Below are 23,420 nucleotides of genomic sequence, written 5' to 3' on the forward strand. Positions count from 1 at the left end.
TACTACCAGTGTGTTTGTTGATCCAGGGAGAGAACTGACAGATGTAGGACAGCTGGAGGACTGAGTATGCACAGTGCTGCCTGAGTCCTACTGACAATCTGTGAAAACGTAGCTTGTACTGTTTTGCCAACTTGAATGTGCTTATAACACACTCTCTGGAAGTACAAATATGGAACATTATTGCAATGTATTTTGGTGTGAGTTTGGCGACACAATGTGGACTGTCAAATCAGAGTCTCAAGCCATCTCAGGGTGTCTGACTTCAAAATAAAAGCATTCATTGCGGATTCTGGTGTCTATATACTTAATTTAATACCGTTTGCAAATCCTTCGAGTGGGGCTGCGTGCAGTTTGTAGGTGTTGGGATGTGAAAGGATTTCTTCATCTTCATTACATCCCGCACTTTGTGCCTAAGGCTTTTATTGTGGAAATGAGTGAACTGTCACCTGGAGAGAGCGCAGCGCGGCGCGGCTCAGCTCAGCATCCCATCCAGCTGGAGTGAGTCTCAGGAACGCGCTGCGTTTGGACTGTTACAGGAGGAGCAGGCAACATGTTCCGTCCGCATACCAGAGGGATTTTTCTTTCTCTGTGTCTTGCTCGAGTGGTGAGTCATTTGAATCTTATTGCATATATTAACACAAAAAGAAAAAGTACTGATGAAAACTTCACGTTGCCTTCCAGGCGGGAAATTTCTTCCATATGGGATAAACTATGCTGTCTTCTGCGTTTTATTGTCTCAATTGAGACACACGTGGACCCTCCTGCGCGCGCTAGCGTTTCAATGGAGGCAGCTCTTTGTCTCATGCAGTTCTTGGAATAATTTATTGCGCGCATGTTGTGACACATATAAATCAGTGAGCAGTCATTTCAAAGATGATTGTAAACTTAAAACATAATTCAAGCAAGCTCAATTATGCGCATTAAATCAACACTTGTCATACTTATTTCATTTGTATTATATGGTCTTTACTTCTTTTTCATACACGATATAAATTGGGACTTATAAATGAAAAGTTTCAGACATGTAATGAAGTCAGTGCAAAATCCTATTTTGGGGTTAAAACTTGAAGGTGACTTGAAGAAATGCCTTCTTAGTAACAGAAATCTTTTAATGGGATATCAGGTTGTTTCTCTGAGCATGTGACTTATGTTTTATGGTAAATTAAATAAGATGCAGACATGCACAAAATATCGGTTCATGTTTCATCACCACATGTTTCAAGTGAACCATAAAAGTCTCACTCTGGTTGGAAATCTTCTAGGGAGTTATCTTTTTTTAAGCTGATTGCCATATACGAGAAATCCGTTTGAGGAGATTTTTGCCTTTTTTTTCATGTGTGTGTTTGGGTGGAAGTGTACTTGGGTTTCAAGCCAGATGGGATGTGTACGTGAGTTTTGAAATCCGTGACCTTCAGAGTTGTTGTCCACCAGATGCTACATCTGGTTCATGCCTGATGTAAAGAATTGCTCAGTATCAAGGCTCTGCAGAACCTGATTGCACATTTAAAACACGTGTTGGTCCAAACCTTTGATCCCATTGTTTTCTTTTTTTTTCTTCTTTTGAACCAAAAAATTGGTTCAATGTCGGTGTCCTCTCTGTTGCTGGAGCTACATTGTTCCTTTCACACACAGCATGACCAGATGACTGCTCATACTGAGCAGGTTTCTACTTCTAAAGTGAGTTCTTCCTCTCCACTGTTGCCTCGTGCTTGCTCAGCCTGGCTAGTGTTAATCGATTTGGTCTGAAAGGGATTTGGACTGAATTTGGTTTTACATAGACTTCAACCAAACCGGTTTGTGTTGCAAAATGATTTAAGATGACATTTGTTTTGAACTGATTGCTCAATGAATAAACTCTACTGAGCTGAGTGTTCGGGTAGGGCATTCCTAATGCATGGGACCTACAGCAGGATCTTGCAACTGATGATATGACATGGTCCTAATAAAGTCCTGAATTTGTTTCAAGGAGAGGCTGCTGTGGCAGGAAACCCCTCAGATATCTGACTGCTGACTACAGGAATTGAAGTTATCTCAACTGAAGGAGGCGAGACTTGCTATTGGGGTATAGGATGGCCTAAGTTTTCCTCTGCAAAGTAGCCATATTTTTATGGTAGTATTTTGCTAAACGAATCAAACAAAGCTTAGTTTCAGTTCAGCTGCAAATAATTTGCTTTCGTAAGAGTTGAATGCATTTAAACAAATATTGGTTTAATGCCATTTTGTAAGATTATAACAAAATGTGAAGTATTCATTTAACCTTTTTTTGAGGGCCCCTGCAAAATTAAACTTCTTTCCTTTCACAGGAACATTTATTCATTAGAAAAAGTCATCTTGTTCAGACTCGCGGTAATTTTTCACACACTGAGATTTTCAGACCACAGCTCTTACATAAATTCATGAATCAGGAAAAAAAACATATTTAATCTCTTTTTTTTGTGTTAAATCTGCATTGCTCTCGGTGCAAATAAACAACCCGTTATAATCTCCTCACTTATTTGCTACAAGTTTCTAAAGAATTATTTTGCAATAAAAACAAACCAATGGCTGTACTTGCTGAATCAATTTGTCTGTCAGCTTGCCCTATCCGTTCAGCTGTGCAGAAAGCACAGCATGCAGGAAGCAAACTTGGCCACGTGTCTCACACAGACAGTTTATCGTGTCACATTCACATGCACGCACAACAGCTTTCTGGGCGCTATTATTCCAGCGCCACCTCGCTAATTTCCTGGCTGAATAGAAATGTGAAAAGCAGGAAAACTGGTTGGTGTGATGATCTGCTTGGCACAGAGATAATGGGAGCGGAGCGCACACTCATCACCGCGCGCCTCTCCGTTCTCCTTTACCGCTCGGAGGATTGCAGTGACCAGAAACGCTTGTTTCCAAAGAAGGTGAAGTGAAAATATACAAAAGCAAAACCAGCGCTCTCTTTCATACACTAGTTGTTCAAATGCGATTAAAATGTTGCACTTTGGCCAGTGCCTGGGAGGAAAAGAAAAGTGATTATCTGTTTTCATCTGCAGGAGGTGCGGAAAAACTTTAGGACATCCATCTTCTTATCAGCTTAGTCCGAGTCATTCCGCAAGGAGAATACATAACTATAGATGACAAACAAGATCCTGTTTTTTTTTTTTGTTAGTGACTCAGACAAAAAACCGTTACGGATGAACTTTTGACAGACGATGTGGAATAACTTTTAAGTACAGTAGGTTACAAAAATAATGATTTAGATGAGTTCTCCTCTGAGACTCTGTTTTGAGCTTATCTAACTCCTGGCAGCAAAGTTAATACACTTATTTGCATCGTAGGTCAAAATATTCCTCTGTGTGCTCATAATCTGAACTTCAGAGGCTGACCTTGTTTGTTCACTCTCTCTGATTGAAAGGACATGTTTTTATATTTTTGTGTGCCAGAGCGTAGTAGTGCACCTGATTCGCTGTTGGAAACAGAAGGTAGCGTCTGCAAAGTCGGCCCGGTGCTTTTTAGGTAGTTATAGTGGATAATGGGTTTCACCTCACTAGGAATATATATATTTTTTATCACTGACCTGGCAGAGTAAAGGGGTCTTTGGCCTTGCATTTAGTTTCAGTGCTCACATTATACAGATTTACGTTACATAGACCCTCTAATCTCTCCTTCTTCCAACCTCTGTTTCTGTCCTTCAAATTGCAGCACAGTGTCTCCCTTCATCACATCACTCTGCTGAAAAAGGGGAGAACAACTCGTGCCCTTGGAGCTTTGTAGCGATCCAGTCTTGACTCACTTTATTCCTCAACCCCCCAATATTGAGCATTGGTCTCATATCCTCGGATCCATCGTTGCACAAGATGTCGTCACAGTGTTCCCTCGTGTGAAAACAACACTTATCTGACCCGAGGGGTATCCATCTGTCTGCTTCCTTACTTCCAAGTAGTCTGGATTGCATTTTGATTGCAGATATTTATGACGGTGAGAGTGAATGAAGTGGCCCTAAGGTGCAAAACAAACTGAAATCAGATAAAATACATCAAAGATATGTTAAAAAAAACACACAACAGTGGCCTGAAGAACCCCAGAATAAATCAGAAACTTGAGTGCATTCCACTAAGCAACCCAAAGATGGAAAACTGCCTTTTAGTTAAATATGTTTTCAACATGGGGCATTTTGCTGTGTTTATGTTTTTTTAATGTGTTGTGTTCTGAACCGTCACACGTTTGTTTTTTGTTGAGTCTTCTGTTTTGAGGTTATTTTTGTGACCGAAGGGAGAAAATAGCAGCACAGTCAGTCATACTGAGCTGAACTCCAGAGGTTTCTGGAAAATCTATTTGAATGCAACTCGATCACTGTGGAAACACGGGCCTAAATTTATAATCTGCGGGTTACGAGTTTCATCAATTGTGTGTAAAAAAAACACCTTTTTCAAAAAAAATCTGTTTTTACATATCCCAGATCAGATATGCAGATATGAGCCATCGTTTATAAACCATCAGATGGACAATGTGAATCATATTTGGTGGTTTAAAGGGTTTTGATAGATGTTAAATAACTGTCTGATTTTCAAAATATTAAAATTAATGTCCGTGTATTACTTATTTTAAATTTAGTTTTATGTTATTTTATGTTTTACCTAAATAATCCACAAAATAGTCACAGAAGTCTCAATTGTTTAACTCTTCAAGTGAAAACGTATTAAAATTTTTACTTTCTCACAGCTACATTTGGGCCACGTCTAGTGTAACAGTTCTTCCACATTTTACACATTATAATTGTTGCTCTGGCTGTGATATGGACATATTTATGTAAGTATTTATTGTACTGTAGCTATAATCTCATCACACATCAGCTTCAGTATTTATTGAGGCATCACTTAAACAACTGCTTGTACAAGGATCATGAAATAAAAACATATGATGATTATTTCCATCAGCGAAGCTGTCCATACATTTTGTTAGACGGTGTTGGAACAAGGTAAAGTTAAAAGTTTTATGTAACAAAACAGGAAGCACCAGGTCTGACCTTCATATTTGCATAACTAACTAGCTAATTTTAGCAACAGAATATTACATTTCTCATCCTTCTCATTTTTTCAGTAAATACAATTTATGCAAATGAAGTGTCATTTTTTTTTTTGTCCCCATTGCAACTTTATTTGGATAAACGATAACTATGGATTGCTACTGCACGTGAGCATTGATTGAGACAGTATTTAACAAGTTCTTTAAAAAGAATGAACTCTTTTGAAAATATTTTGAAATGCAAAGACTTTACAAAAAAAACAGCTGATGGTTCTTTTAAATAAATTAAACCAAGTGACTATAGAGAAGATGACTTATTTTCTGCCTTAGCAAGCAGCTCGCAGCGATGACTGTCGGAGCCATCACCGATGACAAATCAGCCTGAAGAGTGACAAACAATCCATGGGGTGAAGAGTCGGAGCTGAAGTGAGTTTGTAAATGTCATCATAATCCGACACTGATAGAAATTATACATGTTGAATGCTCTGACGCTCCGTTTAAAAAAAATGGAAGAACCATATTTACAAAACCAGAAATAGTGAATTCCACACATTATACAGCATGTCTCTGAATTGGTTTACGCAGTCTCTGCAGGAGGCAGAATAAACTTTAGTTATCCTCTGCCTGCCTTTGAACTGGAAGAGCAGAAACAATGGGGTAAATTGCACAACCACATCTCTCATTATATTGTTAGTGCGACATTAGGAAGAAAGAGAGTTGGCAAGGTTTCCAACATTTTCATTCATCAGTGGCGAGGGCAGGCGCGATGCTGGTGGGGAGATGGTTGCATGTTTGTTTCCAATTTGAGGGAATGAGGAAAACATTTGTCTGCCAGCAGGGGTTTGTGCAGTCCCAACAAGCTTTCTAAAAGGTGTTAGTTCCTGTCGCTGGTTTTGACATGAAAAGGTGTCGGTAATCTTGCACAAATGCAGGCCCTGGTTTGTCTCTAATCAGGACATTTTTGGTGCACGTGTGGATGTGTCTATGAGAGCGATATTGACATGAAAAGTTATTTGTCAGGATCTTATGTTCACATTTTGCCACATCGCAACTTCAATGTGTTTCGCTGGGATTTTATTCAACCAAAACAAATTGGCATAGTTGTAAAGATTTTGCTACAAATAGAAATATGGATAAAGCATTTGCACTCAATCCCCTTCATTCTGTCTCAAAGACAAGCATGTTTAAAACCTGCTTGTGGGTTGTTATTTTCAAAAGGTGCTGTCAATCTGAGAAATGAGTCATCAGGACATACTGTATATTCCAATTTACTGAATTAGTGTATTAGTGTGTATAAATGGCCCAAAGTCCATACCTAAATCCAATTAAGACACTGACTTGAAAGTGAATCTTTACCGATGTGTTCTATCAAGTATGACTGAGCTTGAAGCATTTGAAAAATAAGATTCTTGCTCTCTAGCTATGCAAAGTTAATAGAAAAATACCCCAATACCCCTTCAGCAGTAATTGTGGCAAAAGGTGATTCAACAAAAAGGTGCGCGAGTAGGGCTGAAAGCAAATACTCAACATGCTGCATCGATCTCTATCCACTTCCCTGCTACTGAACATGCTACTTTGTATTGGTCCTTCACATAAGATCAGAATAAAATGCTCAGGTTTGTGGTCCTAAAGTGACAGAAAACAATAGAAGTTTGACGCCTGTAACCACTTAAACCTCATGTCAGGTGAGGTTGTGATTAATCTGGGATCAGTAGCATTTGATTTTTACATATCACTTCATTAATAATGATATATTTATGGACCATCATGCTGTGTTTTTAACTCGTGACATTTCATTACGTCAGTCAGTCAAGTGTGGTGCAAGATTTCTGTAATAAGTTCAAATTTCAACATTTTGTTTTTTTTTTACATTGTCACGCCTCTTTCAGTTCAAAAGCCTTGACGTTTCTTAACATATGATGCAATTAAATAACTTTGTGCAGGTGCCAATATTATCATTCCCCATACAGAGCAACTCTGATCTTTCTCTTTAAAAATAGTCACAGCACCCATCAGGTCACCCTATGGGACAGCAGCGCTCAGAAAGATGATGACTAGGGAATAATCTCTTTGACGTCCCCCAGCAATGTGGCATCTGATGCATTGTTTCGTCAAGAGTTTGTCAGAAACACGCCACGCAGACGCATCTTGTTCTCCCTTCAGGGCTTTTTAACTAAGATGGAAATGACCCGAAACAAGGACGCCGTCAAATCAACATGCTTATCAGAAACGGAGCTGGCTCCACTGGTGCTCTGTCTGGTGTCCTGCCTTACCCCGCTACCGTTCACTGGATGCAAATCTCTTTCAAACTAAAGGCGGGGGGAGAGGCCCCGAATCGGCAGCCTCAAAATTACACAACGTGGAAACGACAAAATGCAAAATGTTCCCTCCTCATAAAGCCATTTTGACAACAGACAGGCACATGATCATCATGTCATGATTTTCCTAATTACATGCTGATGCTGTCACGGCTATTTGAACTACTCTGAATCTGCTGTACACGAAAACTCATTCCTTTAGAGGTCTGATTTATTCCTCACATTTAATCTTTATTGCTATTGACTAAACACTAACAGCTCGGAGTTAAAATTTATGCTTAGAAATATCTGCTTTTATTTCTGTTTAGAAAAGGACGCCCAGCTAATAGAACCATCCGAACAGATTTAGGTCCCCATAACACCAGATAACCACAAACACATATAAACATATACTGCCGTCAGTCCTGCCGACTTCATTTTATGCTTTATGATGTCTCTGAAGGGAAGGGAAAAATAAAAACGTAAGAGGAAGACCCCACCACTCTGTGGAGAATTTTCATCAGTCGCCCCAATGTTGCAATATCCTGTCGTAGTGAACAAAACAAGACCCGGCTCTCTGCTCTGACCTTTAGATTGAGACCACTTAAGTTCACTGGCAGCATGAATAGTAAAAAAAAAAAAAAAGAAATGTCGGACTAGTTCTGATTTTACCCATTGTGGTTGAGCAGCTCCAGCACCATTACACTCATCAGCAGGCATCTTAGTTTGCACGACTTTCCTTTTTAGGTTATTTTTGCCTCTATTTTTTTATGATCTAACATTTAGAATTTGACGAAAAACAAAAGCTGTGTAAATCTTTAAGGGGGGCAGTACTTTAACACTGTGTTGTATGGTGTTATTTCCGGATAAATCTTTCTGGGAACGTTTACAAAATGTACCTTCTACGAAGACCTCAGACTCTTTCTTCCAATCTCATTAACTTAATATTTCAAAAGAGAGATAATGCATTTTTAATTTGGGGTCAAAGTAATATTGGAGCAGGAGCCAAATTGTTCACGCCATTCTCTTCACATCTCAACACGTTGACTAGATCCATAAATGTTTTATATACAGTCTGTGCTAACAAGGGCAGACAGCACATTGACCATTACTAAAAATATCAATTTTTAACTTCTGCACTGGATGTCCTTTCAAGGTCAAAATCCTACATCTCCCTATATAGAACATTAAATCTTGTTTTACTTTGAATTTTAGGCTTTCTGTGCCCATAATACCCATGTTTGCATATTATCATTCTGTTCAGTGTCTCTTTACAGAGGTATCCTTCCTCTGAAGTGTTATTAACCTCTTCTAATTGACAGAGCAGTCGAATGCAAATTTAGTTATTGTTTTTTTTTTTTAAATTACTATTTGTCATTTGAAAATGTACACAATCTGAAGGACCTCTGAGCAACATTAGAAGGATTTTTCACTGTGTTGCTGGAAGCAAAGATTATTATCTGTGTCCTTAAGGACAACCTCTTTAAATAAATCACTCTAATTCCCCCCTTCTGGGCGCTATGGTGAAAGATTATTGTGCTTAATGTCACTGACGGAAATAGGTGAGTTTTACCAAAAGGGTAGTGTTTCAGACGGAGACCAAAATGAGTCACTGCCCTTTCATAGACTTTTTTTTATTTATTTTTAAACACATGGAAGGCTTTTGGGTCGCTGCAGGGGGCAAAGTAATGCCACCTGCTTAGATATAGAAAATATTCACCTATTGATGTCTAAGCTTATTTTTTATTCATCAATGGAAAAGAAAGTGATATAATTGCACTTAAGCAACAAGAAACACTCATTAGAACCAAACAAAAAATTGTTTTCTATCTGAGGACATTGTTAGGACACCATGACGCCACAAAGCTAGCCTTATCCCTTTGGCTCATAACTTCAGAGCAGTTCTTCCTGCACGCTTTCTGACAGCGATCCATCCTTTTCTTCATTCTCAACCCATCCATAGTGGATTTACTGGTACGTTTTGGCTCACTCTCATGTTGCAGGGTCCAATTCTTTTGTAATTTTTACTTTTTATAGATCCTCTCGCATCTTTTTCTCTTTTTTCCCCCCCCCTCATGATAGGCATGATGAATTCCATGATGATGAGCTGGTCGGGTTCTGCTGCAGCAAAACATCCCCAAACCGTCACACTTCTGCCTCCGTGCTTCACAGTTTGTATGAGGGTTTGTTGCCTGAATCCCATATTTGATTAAAACCAAACATGCCATGTGTTCTTGTGGCAGAAAATAAATAATTCCAGACTCATCGGTCCAACGAATGATATTCTAAAAGTCCTGGTTTCTATCTGTGTCTTAAACTGCCACATCGCTGAATGTCCTCTTGTGTAGACTCTAGGACCAGAGACAGAGACTGACTGTTTTGAAATCTTTTTGAGATCTATTGAAATCCTTATGAACCTCTACTCTCTTTTTTCTAATGACTTCAGCTTTTAGGATCTCACCAAGAGGATTACTCTCACTTCTCCAGTGAGAGGTTCACCAAGCTAAACTTCTGAGATTTTAGCAGGACAAATCTCTTCACCGATATTTCCATATCATTCACCTGATCACAGGCGGTTTTTAATATACAGTGGAAATAAATGTGGGGGGGTGTCTTAATTTTTTCCTCACCAGAAATAGCGTTTTTGGAATTACATTTCATAAAAACACACTTGCGATCAATCATGAAAGGTTGATCATGTTACTTGAGTCTGTCAGCATTGATACCAAATATGTTAGAAAAACATGAGCTTTGATAATTATTTCTCCACATCTCCGTAGCTCTGCATATGTTGAATATCCTCCCTTGCTTCTCTGCCTCTAGGCTTTGTCGCTTCTGCACCCGGAGTGTGAATTCTACTTTCAGCTGGAGAAAGAGGAGCGACTCTGCCTGCAGTACATCGCCGAGCAGGAAAACAGAAGCACGGAAGGTGTGTTTTTCACTTTTTAAAACAAGCAGCCTGTAGAAGCAACTCATGAATCGAAAAGTGGCTGCGTGTGATATGAAATATACAGCAGGTGGTCACTGTTCACATTAAATTGCAGGAAATGCTCTCACAGAGAGCCATGAGCTGTCTGGGAAGATTGCTTATGGTCTGGAACGAAAACAGACAGTGTTCTATCACTGAGATGCATCTGTAGAATGAAACATTAGGCGTGGTCTCATAAAGACTAAAGATAAATAAAGGAAAGGTCTACTGACTGGTTTCTGTTTTTTAATTGTAATTTTAGAGACGGTTTAAACAACGCTGTTTGGAATAATTGTTCACACCATTTGCATACATTTTTTTCCCCCCATGACTACATAATCACATAAGGTCTATCTCGACTGAAATAGCAACATATTTTTAACTCCCTGTCCTGAAATCTCCTTTTAAAGGTTGCAGGCCATTATGGGATGAAGTTGTCTGCTGGCCTCAGGCTGTCACCGGTGAAACTGTGCAAAGAGGTTGTCCTGCAGTCTTTTCTCTGTTCAGAAACAACACAGGTAGGTGACTTAACTGGTTAAAATAAAACACATTAAGTGATTAAGTCAAAATGTAACACACTTAAAAACTATAAAGTTTTTAGTTATTTAAGGGTGTATTGTGAAGCAGTCTCATCAGCTTGTCATGGGTGGTAATTAAACTTTATCTCTATTAATAGCTGTGTAAATCTAATAATGACTGCATATAAAACTTGGTTGTTGCAAAATAAAGAGTTAGTGTTGCAAATACCGTAGTTTTTTTTTCTTTTATGTTTCAGGTATATATGTTTTGGACTTAATTTCCAAGGACAAACAAAAAAGGTTTGTTCTGTAATGCATTAAGTGGAGGTAATTTTAGTAATCTGAGCTGTCTTAAAATGTGATCATTTGAGCTTGATTTAAGTTAAGACACATTTTAAACATGTAACTAATATGTTGACTGCATGACTGTGATTTTTTACAATTATTTACAGTCCTGAGGAAGACTGTGTGAAATGGAAATAAAACAACCTAAACTTTCATAAGAACAAAGGAAAACATCTGCGTTCACAGAAGATGTATTCTCAAAAGTCAATTTAAAGCTGACATCCAACAATGATAGAATGTGTCAAAGTCATACATTGAAGTAGAAAAAAACAAGAACTGCATCTCAGGTAAGAGCCTTATAGATCCAACTCAGGAAGTCCTTGAGAGGGTTTGATAATTAGAAATACGGACAATGTCTGTGGAGCAGTAAAAAAGCAATTGAGGGAACATAAATCGGAAGTGAAACAAGGACAGTGACTAGAAAACAACAGTAAATCCATTACCAACAAAATCTCGCTATGAAATCACATAACAGAAAACGCTTGGTGGCAAAAATATTCACAACCAGAAACCTAAGTGTTCTTAATTGGGATTCTGTGTGACAGATCAAGGTAAGCTAGTGCAACATTGTGATGTAAAAGAAAAATTAAATATGGTTTTAAACTTTTTTTTTTTTACAAATAAAAATCTTATCGATATGGGATGTGAGTGTGTTCAGTGCCTGTGCCAATGCTAGAAACATTTTTTTGCTGCAATTAAAGCTGCAATGAATCTACTATTTACTATTTAAATATGTGGAGAAATTTTTGACCATTCTTCTTTGCAAAATAGCTGAAGCTCAGTCAGATTGGGTTGTTAATCTCACTTTAATAGGCTTAAAAAACCCAATCAGCCAAAAAGATGTATAGTTCAAGTACATGAATTTTTCTTTGTTTCAAATCAGATCCTAATTGAATTGAAATTTCAGAACCCGCCCAGAAAATGAACAAAGGTGCCAACTTATATTGCATTCTACTGACCTCTGAAGTCAGCAGTTGATCTAGAAATAACATCAAACCTAATTTAACCACATTCCAGCTAGAAATAGGAAAATCAGTGCGATTAACTAATTGTTGTACCTAATAACCAGCCTAAATATTGTTAGATACAATCTACAAGCAGTCTGCTTCAGATGGTATGAAATGAATCACAAAGGCCACATGTTCACAGAGAGAACATGCATTTTATGTGATCTAAATTATGTCACTTACCTCTGACTGTATGTTCAGTGACGCTGTCGCTTGCAGCTTCAAATGAGTTTTCTCCTTAGATTACCTCATGTGTAGCTTCACATATTTTGACATAAACTCTGTCCAGCTTTAATGTCATGGCTGAAGAAAAGCATCCTCACAGTATGAAATTGCAGCCACCATTCTACACTGTGGTTGTGTTCAGGGTGAAGTAGAGTGTTAGCTTTCCTCCAAATGTGGTGTTTTGCATGTGGGCTGAAAGGTTTGCTTTGAATCTCATCTGATCAGGCTAACCTTTTACACATTTGCTGAGTCCCCTACAGGGCATACAGCAAACTTTAAACAGGACATTTTATAGCTTTCTCTCAACAAACAAATTGTTTATCCTAGGAGAAATCCAGATTCGTGGATCTTCTGTCAACAATTCTTGGCTGCTTTTGCTATCAATTTTCTATGTGTAGTCTGCCAGTTTAGGAGCACGGTCTAATTTTGGTAGATTTGCTCTTTCCATTCTCAGATACTGTTCAAATCTTGGAATATCGTTTTGTTGCCTATCTTGTTTTCTCACAGCTTAATCTCCATTCTATCTGATGTTTTCCTTGGTCTACATGATGCTGTTTATTAAGTAAAGTGGGCTAAAACGTTTACTTCTGAAGCCATCACAGAACAGCAAGATGTATACCGAGATTAAACTAAGCACAGTTACTTTTATAAACTTTACTTTTATAGGCGATTGGTTGCACTGGATTTCTTGAGGGCTATCAAAGATAAGTGAGCTAAATTCTCCAGTTCTCACAAAAATACTGCAAAATTTCTCAAATCTTTCGCACCAACTTGTAAATGTTTGTTTTATTTTTTCTCCACTCGTTTTAGGTTATTTTAAAATCTGAAAATCATTCATCATTTTGTTTTCACGTCACAATTAAGTGATTCTACGTAAGAAATATGACTGTTTAGAGGTATAAGGAGTCTGTGATAGACTGATACTTTTTTCTTAAAAAAGAGAGAGAGGCTCAAATATGCTCCAGAAGAGGATAGCATTCTAAGTCAATATAGTTGACTTCTTGATCACCTAATCTCCATCTGTAGGGTCGGTGAGCCGAAACTGCACGAGCCACGGCTGGTCAAAAGCTTTTCCAGCGTACCACATTGCCTGCACTGTGGATGATGACATTCCTGAGGTAAGGGTCTTTGAAACACGACAGCTTAACTGGTCAAACAGAGAAACACGGGACTCCAAAGATTAGGAGCGCAGAGGTCAACGAGAATATTGGAAACAGCTGGAGAAAAAAGCAGGAGCAAACTGAGAGCTGTCTGAAAAAGGGGAGGAAGCACATAAAAAGCACAAGGACAAAGCGAAGGGCAAATCTGTGGCAGAATCAACACACCAAACAGGCAGTGAAAAGAGGGATGCTCCATATGTCAGGAGCTGCATTTTTCTCATTTTAATTTAAAGCATTTTGACGTAATGGTGAACAGGCTTCTTGGAAGAGAAAATCAGACCTATTTTGCTGTAAGACCAAAAATATGTTTGCTGGACAGAGTCATAAGTCACTCAGCAGGAAATAGCTGAAATTATCTAATTTCCGTGAAAAGAAGAGAATGGTACTTAATCACAATGTTGCTTTTGGAAGACACCAGCAATGAGATGGTGCACCTTTTGTTTTGATGTGAAAAGCCTAGTAAATGTTCTAAAAGCTGCATTGATAGGATCTCCCCTGCATTTGTTTTGCATCCATCTTTTCAGTACAGTTAAGTCTCAACTTTACCAGTAATTTAGTCTAATTTAGGGACATTACTCTTTACTTATTTATTTTGAAGTCCGACAGCTTTGATATTTCAATATAATGTCCTTTCACACAAATCCGTCTTTCTTGCTCCGCTTTTAGACGGAGCAGTCGTACTTTGCCACTGTGAAGCTGATCTACACCATCGGCTACAGCATCTCTCTGGGGGTGCTGGCTGTGGCTGTCTTCATTCTGCTGATGTTCAGGTCTGAACGTGATAGTACAAGACTGTTCTGGGTTATACGTCACATAGTAAATCTTGATCAATGAGCCACACGGACTCTAGAAATACTGTTCACAACTCTGTTTATAAACACTGTACAGCTCTGGAAAAAAAAATTAAGGGACCACTGCACTGAACCCCACTGAAAACCTCATGGTTACTCTACTAAATATTGATTTCTGAACTCTTCCTGAATTAAAACATTAGTATTGTTGTTTCTAAATGAGTATGAACTTGTTTTCTTTGCATTATTTAAGGTCTGAAAGCACTGCATCTTTTTTGTCATTTTGACCATTTCTCATTTTCTACAAATAAATACTAAATTTTTGTTTGGATTATCGGAGACATGTTGTCAATAGTTCATAGAGTAAAAGAACAATGTTCATTTTCCTCAAACATATACCTATGAAAAGTAAAATCAGAGAAACTGATCATTTTAAGTGGTCTCTTAATTTTTTCCAGAGCTGTATGTCCTTTTACAACTGTTCAGATAGCTTTCATTTTTCATAGTGCTTTTTTAAAAGCATATCAGAAATTTAGACTGGAGTTGTAAAGCAACTTTGTGAATACCTGAAAGACTATTGAATCGAGATAGTGGTAGTAAGATACCTGTTTGCATTTCAAACAGAACTAAAGCTGATTTGTGTAGGTGTCCTCATCACAAAAACGGGAGGACGTAACATTTACCTGAAGAGACTTCTTTGGTTTAATACCAACCTTCCTCTCTGGGCATGGAAAACTAAACTCTTTAACTCTTGTGGGAGTTAACACACCACAATGCTCTTATTTAATAAATGTTCACTTTCCTGTTATTGAAAACATGAATTCTGCTTGTGGGAGATTTATTTAAGTATTTTCATACACAAATCTGATAAAATCATGCTGCTAATCAGCTCTTTTATTTAACGTTTTTTGTTGGTGGTAGTGCACACAAAACTCTGACCCTAATGATCTATCGATTAGCCTTCAAACATGTTTCTTAGACTGATTTCACAATAATCTATTCTTGAAAGACAGAAAAAAAATTAATTTCAAGTAAATATGTGAAAAAAATGCTCAATTAAATATGTAAATTAAATTAATAGGAACCAAAAAAAATATAAATCTTAAAATTCTTAATTGTGTAAAATTGCATGTCAGTTGGTGTGACTATTTATTTATCTATTTATTTTATTCTTACCTTTTATTGTCTGTTTGAAATAAATAAATAAAATGTCCTGGAAGAGGGAAACATTATCAGTTCGGCGGAAAGATTTTAAAGAAATTTTATTTTTTGTAATTGTTGTGCAGTATAGCCTTCAGCACATTACATTTGTAATGTAATGTGCTGCCTCCTGCTTTCCAACAGGAGGCTGAGATGTGCCAGGAACTTCATTCACATCCAGCTCTTCCTCTCTTTTATCCTGAAATCTGTGGCCGTGTTCATAAAGGATGCAAATTTGTTTCCAAGTTATGACACCAACCACTGCACCTTGTCCACGGTAAGATTAACACTCCCATCAGGAGAGTTTGGGATTGAATTCGCCGTCTAATTATTCACTCTCTGTTCTTCTTTTCTGTCCAGTTTGCCTGCAAGGCTTCTGTGGTTTTCTGCCACTACTGTATGATGACTAATTTCTTTTGGCTCCTGGTAGAGGCGCTCTACCTCAATTCCCTGCTGCTCTCATCTTTCTACCACAGCCGCCGCTGCCTTTGGGGCCTCAGTATTCTGGGATGGGGTGAGAAGCTCAATATAGCAAAAAATGCTGAAATGTGTTTGTCTCTGTAAGCGACAGGCAACAGATGTCAAGTTTATGACTTAAACATGTTTGTATTCTATGGAGCCAAGTAAACAGTTTTATTTTAGCAATTTAATGAAGCCACTTGTTTAGCAATTACTAGGAGCCAGTAGTGAAGTTAAATGACTGTCACAACTTTTAAGCTGCTATTGTATTTGCCAACCTGTCATCTGTGACTTCTCTTTGAGGTCTCTGACCCGAGCAGATTGTAGTTTTGTGAGTAGATTCTGTGTAGATGTGCAAGAAATATTTTCAGCATAAGTGATACCAAACAGTCATTATGAGTTTATAGGAAAAAATTAATGCATAAAGCCTCCTAAAGCCTAATCTGCTCTTAGTAATTGCAGCACAGCTCAGAGACGATATAAAAGAAAATTCAGTTTCATACCCTAACAGTGTAATTATGATTTTGCCTTCTCAGTGTGTCTTGATTAGATCTCATTGACATTAATTTTGGTTTCCTGCCTCTCTACAGGTGTGCCTGTTGTCTTTATACTTCTATGGATTGGATCCAGGGTTTACTTTGAGGACACAGAGTTTGTATAAAACCTCATGACTTTTGAAATTCACTTACATTGTTCAACTATGTCATTTAGTGTAAGCAATTAAGAATAATGAATCACAGTACGGTAAATAGCCTCATTAAGTTAGAAAATTAGTTTACGTGTGAGGTGTAAGTTTAATTTAGGTGATAAATTATTTTTCGCTCTTAGATGTACTTTATTATTTGTGCTTGGTTTAACTGTGCTTTTGTTGCTTTTGTTCAGTTTACATGAAACAACTCCAAATGTCTTTAAAATATCTTCATCTACAGATGTTGGGACAACACCAAGGACTCTCCTTACTGGTGGATCATTCAGGGACCAATTGTTGTCTCTATAGCGGTAAAAGCTCCCATTGAAAAACCCTTGGCTTTTATTCATATAGAATCATACAGACTGTGTGCAGTTATGGTTTTTGATATGAGCAAATATGGCTCACTACCTGGCCATACACTAGTATGAGCCATCCAAGAGAGTTTTCTGTTGCTTATTTTTAAGTCCAGTCAGTTATTTATACATTTAAACACTACATACTCTTTCTACCTACCAACCTGCAATGATTTACACAGTAAAAAGTTATGTGTTTTTATTTTTGTTTTTTGGGGGTTTTTTTTCAGAATGGGCTTCATTAGTGGAGTGGAGTGTGTGTTTGATTTTTTTTCAGTATTATAGGGAGTGTGAAGGGGTGGAGAAGAAAGAGTATATCAGGACTTCAATCATGCAAAAACCATTACTGATCGTAAAATGACTTTTTTAACCTTTATTTTAGAGACATTTCAGAGGAAGGAACTTGTAAAAAAAAGAGTTTGTGCTGTTGGAGCGGAGTATAAAATTCTCTACCAACACCAGTCTAAGTCAATTTTACAGTCTGATGATCGTCACTTTGCCTTGACATTTAGTAATGTTGGTCTGAACATTTTTTACCATTTCAAGCCTGTGAGAACAGACGTCGATTTGTTTTTTTTTTTTAATCAACAGGTCAATTTTATGCTTTTCGTGAACATCATCAGAATCCTCATACAGAAGCTAAATCCTCGGCTGATCCAGTTCAATAATTCCTCTCAATACAGGTAATACTCCGTAAAGTTTGAGCAGTGATGCACTTTCTCAGCTCTCAAATGCTGATTGTATGTAAATCCTTAATCCAAAGACCACTGAAGTCTGCTGGAAATATTTTCAAAGAAAACAGAGTGCTTGTTTGCAACCTTGACGTCTGAGGACTTCTTTTATTAAATTTAGATTAATTTTTTTTTCCCCCCTCAGACAAAGTGTAGATTTTTCAGAGTCTTGGCTCTGTGACTTATTTGTGGTAAACTCCTGCACTTTCTCAGAGTGATGATTGACACTTCTTTGAATACTTTTTAGCTCTCGGATGTTGAAAGATGCAGTTTGCGCAAAAGCTGTTGATACACTCGTAGTGTGTCCTGAATAATTCATTTGACCTACATGCTGAACATCAATCTACTCAGTCTGGCCACGTCTACCTTTCCTCTTACCAAGAGCCTTATCAGAATTTCTAATTGAAATAGGCTCACTAATAGACTGAGTGCGCCCGGCACATCAAGTATGCTGGACCTCATAAAAAACATATTAAGGTAAGTTAGAAGATGCTTGATTTAATTATCAGCTATGGTGCATCTATACCTGTAATAAAAATGCACACGAGATATAAATACAAACACACACATACAGAGTAATCCTCCCAACTGATGTCTGATCTTCCTTTTTACCCGCTTGCATCAGCAGCATTCAGGTGTGAAAGGCTCTATCTCCGACAGGATGTTTCACCTCTGGTATCTGGATTTTATTTCCCTCTGTGCAACAGGCGCCTGGCCAAGTCCACCCTCCTCCTCATCCCTCTGTTTGGAACCCATTACATGTTCTCCAGCTTTCTGCCTGACTACTTAAACAACCTACGCTTCTATATCGAGCTCTGCCTGGGATCTTTTCAGGTGCAAATGTGAACTTATCACACAAACCTGATTAGTTTAGGAGAAAAGACCTAACCCAACTTGCTTCTGTTTTGTACTTGTACGCAAGCCATTTTACGTTCATGCTGTATATTAGTTTATTTCTCCTTCCAGCTTCAAATGTTTTGGTATATTATATAAACCCCAACTGTGAAAAATTTCAAATCAGACATCTATTTAATTTGTAGCTGTATATTTTCAAACGATACTTTGTGCAATATTTCTATTGATTGCAGATTAATGATCAATTTCTCAGACAACACATAGATCATAAATTTATTTGTATAGCCCTTTACAGTAACCTAATATAGTAATAATACTGTATTAGTTTACTGTATACAGTAATAATTGCAAAAAAATCTAATAAAATATATAAAACACAAGAAATAGAGAAAAAAAAACAGCTCAAAATATAATAAAGTATGAAAAAAGTTACAAAAATTCACACTACTGAGTATTAAAAGCTATGTTAAATATACATTTCTGGAGTCTTGACTTGAAGAGGCCCAGGTCAGAAATCAGCTGTAGATACTTTGTTAACTTTGTCACTTGTTGCACAATATGATGTCATGGTCAGGCACAAGGCCAACACAGAAAATTACTTTTAAATACTTTTGAGTATGTTCAGATTCGGATGAGAAAACACTTTGACTGCTTGGAAGCAAACTAAACAGAACTTGAAGGTGATTTAAAACTTTTGCACACATCTGCACTCTCATGAACCTTAAGCATACAAGTCCTCCATCACTGCTTTAAACTGAATGTCGACTTGCAGTCGATCTGTAATGTTAAAGTGAACGAAGACTGGTTCGGCTGTCGCACAAGACACCCGAAATCCAGTGAATGTGACATTTAATAATACAAATCGTCTCTTTCACAGGGACTTCTTGTTGCTGTCCTCTATTGCTTTCTCAATCAAGAGGTCAGTATAAACCACACACTCAAGTATTAGCCGTAACACATTCAGAACAACTCCCTGATTTATAGATCTCTGACGCATAAGGAATGTGTTCAACAATATTGAAGACCTCTGAGAGGTGCAGGGGGGAAATACTGCCAGCACTTAAAGTACCAAAACAATTTGCCACTTCTTTCCGCCTTGTTGCATAAGTGAAGGCCCCAATGTGGTTTCAGTAATTATCATGATTAATGCAAGGCTGATCTCCCATCAATCCCTAAGTATAACCTGTCTGTCTGTCTGTCTTTATCTGTCCTTGTGCACAAACTTAATGTTTAGTTCATTTTCCAAAAGGGCCTTGCAGATAATAGTTCAGACTGAATTTTGACATGGATTGTTTCTCTTATTTTAGACATTGTCTTGCAGATAAAGAAATACTGGGGCTTAAACTTAAGTTTTGCTTAAATAAATTTTCTTTTTTGTTAGTGTATTTTTAAAGATCAAACATTGTTTTATTTTTACTACAGTTCCCATTTTCTAGTATGTAGACTTGTAGGTCATGATAGTTAAATTATTTTCATGCCCAGAATCTAATAATACATATGTTAAAGAAAACAAAAACATACAGTGGAAGAAAAAAGCAAAACCAAGCAGCAAAGAGTACCAGAAATAGGTGCAGAACAATAATTTCATAAGGGGCCCCAAATGAGGGCATCAGTGCATAACAAAATGGCCACACAAAAAGAAAACATGCATAGCAAAGTCACAAAGCTCATAGGTGTGTATTCTAAAGTGAAGATTGGTGCATTGATTTATTGAGTGAAATAGTAAAAGTTTGCAGAAATATTGTCTTTGAGGTAGTAGTTTGGTACGAAAGAGGATTAGAGCTGAAAAAGCAGCAGCAGTGCGAAATTACATAAAATGGCTATTTTGAAATCTGTTTGATGTTTGAAATCTGTTTTCAAAAATGATAATTTCTGGATACCGGATCTGTGTGGACTCAAAGACTAAACAAAAAATCTTTGCGAATAAACCTAATCTAGTCTCTGTCATACCAGGCCTTAATTATCAAGACTCCGCAGAGGAGGATTCAGGTGCGTCTTGTGTCTGAGACTCTTCCAAGGATTGCAGGACATCAGACCTCAAGAACTGGAGTTTGACACTCCCAAACTGGAAAAACAAAACACATACATAGACTGTGCTAGGAGGAAACAGAAACAGAACACAAAGGAAGGCTTATGTGAGAAAAGTAAGAGTGGATCACCATCTCTGTAAATTTCTCAAAATGAATGAGTGCAATCATACATTCAATTGACAAATTCTCCATTTGGTAGTTTTTGTCAAGAAAACATTTTTCCAATTGCATAAATTGGCAATGCAGTTTTTGCTATTCATATTTTTTTTTCTATTTAAATATGAGGCTTCAAATGCCAAGAGAACGATGGATTGCAATTTGTTTTGTATCAAGATTTCACGTGTACTTCTCCAAAATGTGGGGACAGTTGCCCTTTAAAGGCTCAATTAGTAGATCCATAACTTTGTTCTACTCATTCCATTATTGGCTATTACCACTGAAATTTTTTTGCTTTGACATTTTACTATCCCTTACTCAAAGAGTTATAATGGCAGCTCATCAATGGTTTATACCATACGTATCTACAGAAACTAAGTGGGCTTGATATTATAAAATGTTAAACAATGTTTCCTTGGTGCTCATATATAATTAGTTTTTTTATGACAGAGAGGTGTCTTCTTGTCTTTTCCTTCAGTCTTACATATGTTCTCCCATGCACTTAATCTTGTGTTGTAGGTGCAGAAAGAGGTCCACATGCAGTGGCTGAGGTGGCAAGAGAGGAGCTACGGTGTGGTGTCACCTGCGGCAAAGGGGAGCCAGATGGACACTCCCTTCTGATACCTCTCTGGTGTGACAGCCGAATGTTCAAACAGGACTGTTTCTGTGCATATTGTATCTGTCTAATAAGCTGTAGTGCACGCACAGTGATTGTTTTTGATTCCTCAGCGAGCTCTTTGTCCGAACCGCATGACAGACTGTTGTACTGACTGCCAGATTCTCTCTGTTCTTCAGCCAAAACAGAGAGAATCTGAAATCAACTAAGATTTCAACACATGCTCACACAACAGTGCCGGATAGTTCTTGCATACATCTCCCTAACCGCACACTAATCCCATGAAAAGAGCAGCATTCTGCCTTAGAGGCATCGCTCATTAAATTAATGACTCATAATAATTTCAGCAAGCTCAAAGATCGGCCTAACAATTATAGAGCCGTCATTTAGAAAATAAAATGTTAAAATTGGGTTTATTTTAATCAAGAAAACAATGTTTCCTAATTTACATTTTAATGTAAACATGATGTTGACTCTGGCCTGTTCAAATCAGTGTCAGCTTTTGATTTTGGTGAGAGAGCATTGCATGTGCATTAAAAATATACCTATATATGAACATTTTATATTGTTTTTACTCTTATGCTCCTTGCTTGCTGTGAATCACACTGAGCCCACAAAGAGTGAGGCACAAGTTACCTCAAGACTTCTTCTGCTTTCTTCAGCTGGATTGGATTTTCCCAGGGTGCTATTCATACCGGAAACGCCATCGATTTAAGTTTTTGTTCATTTTTCATTTGCGTTTGTATAAAAACCATCTCTATTTGGTTTTTACTTTGAGGTGTAGTTATGCTTTCTTACCCTCTTTTATTTATTTATTTATTTATTTGTATTAAACTCAGTTTCTACTACTAACTCACATTCAGCATTGTGTTTGTTGTTGTAAAAATCTATAAAAGTGTATTTTAATGATATGATACAATAAATAAGCCTGACATTGTTTTGTTTTTTTCAATCAAAGCACTTGTACAAAATTTGCCTACATAAAGGCCAGATATTGACTCTACAGGTCTGCACTTTTTGTGATCTTTGTGTCACAGTGAAGATCAGTGTCATGTAAGAGCATTGTTTTGCCTTAAACTGAATGTAAAATCTGTCATAGTTTGTGCCAGTTGTTATTAAGTCTCCATAATGGATTTTGATGTTGCTGCCTTGTCTTGTCATCACTCTGTGGTATTTCCTGTGAGTTCAAGCATAGACTTTTGTCCTCAGTAGCCTCTTTTAGAAAAGACGATAAATTTCAGCTGGCAGCTGGGAATGTTGAAACACTGAAAATTAATGTCTCACTGTTACTAACTGTGATTTAAGCTACAAGTGACTTTTATTACAGAAGCGGATTTCTTAACGTTCTCATCCAGAAAATTAGTGTGAAACAGTATTTGGAATTGTTTTGTTGGCGTCACATGAAGAAACATAATAAATGAGCTTTTTAAAATCATTGACATGCTTTGTGTGTTTTTGAACAGTTCTGAAGTTAGATTCATTCAGGAGATAAATTTTCACTGGCATGGATCTGATTAAATTGAGACGTTTCATTGTGCTATTTCTTTGTATCTTTTATCAGTGTAGGAGAAAACCTACATGATTTTTTTTTAATTTTTTTAAACAATAACCGTGTACAAGTTATGTCCATTTATGTTTGGACAGACGTAACATACTGGAAAGAAGCCACACTCCTTTAGAAGTCATCACCAAACTTAAGATATAGCTCAGGCTGGATATTTGATATTTTCATTTCAGAAATTAAACAGATTGTGTTCAACACATCTATAGCACTGGCTGTCAGATGTTGCCCTCAGAATAATGCCACCACCTCTGTGTTAAACAGCTAATTTAGTGCCTTAGATTTAAAAGATTCTCTTGTCACTGTAGCTTAGGCCTGAATTAGCATGAGTTAATTGAGTTACCTCATGCTAGTGAATCCATGTCAACTCCTAACCTGAAAATATAACTGATCAGACTCTCATAGCACGATGTGGAACTAATTTAAATATTGTTGAATATAATAATGTACAGTTAAGTACAGATC

At 37.4% G+C, this 23,420-nt stretch overlaps 1 protein-coding gene across 2 annotated transcripts; it reads left to right on the plus strand.

The window, feature by feature from the left end:
• The first annotated feature begins 347 nt into the window (after positions 1–347).
• ghrhrl (growth hormone releasing hormone receptor, like) lies at positions 348–22,829 on the plus strand. 2 transcript variants are annotated; one of them, XM_032571929.1, is made up of 14 exons: positions 348–604; positions 10,113–10,218; positions 10,668–10,775; positions 13,379–13,470; positions 14,179–14,282; positions 15,648–15,780; positions 15,864–16,017; positions 16,553–16,613; positions 16,892–16,961; positions 17,598–17,689; positions 18,149–18,214; positions 18,445–18,571; positions 19,470–19,511; positions 21,298–22,829. In XM_032571929.1, exons 1-14 carry the CDS (start codon positions 551–553, stop codon positions 21,397–21,399), a joined length of 1,311 nt encoding a protein of 436 aa, XP_032427820.1. In that variant the 5' UTR covers positions 348–550; the 3' UTR covers positions 21,400–22,829. The 2 variants fall into 2 exon arrangements, with proteins under 2 accessions (XP_032427820.1, XP_032427821.1); XM_032571930.1 differs by lacking the exon at positions 18,149–18,214 and having other exon boundaries at positions 352–604.
• The last annotated feature ends 591 nt before the right edge of the window (positions 22,830–23,420 follow it).

The sequence above is a fragment of the Xiphophorus hellerii genome, chromosome 9, assembly GCF_003331165.1.
Source record: "Xiphophorus hellerii strain 12219 chromosome 9, Xiphophorus_hellerii-4.1, whole genome shotgun sequence".
In the NCBI taxonomy this organism is placed as follows: Eukaryota; Metazoa; Chordata; class Actinopteri; order Cyprinodontiformes; family Poeciliidae; genus Xiphophorus; species Xiphophorus hellerii.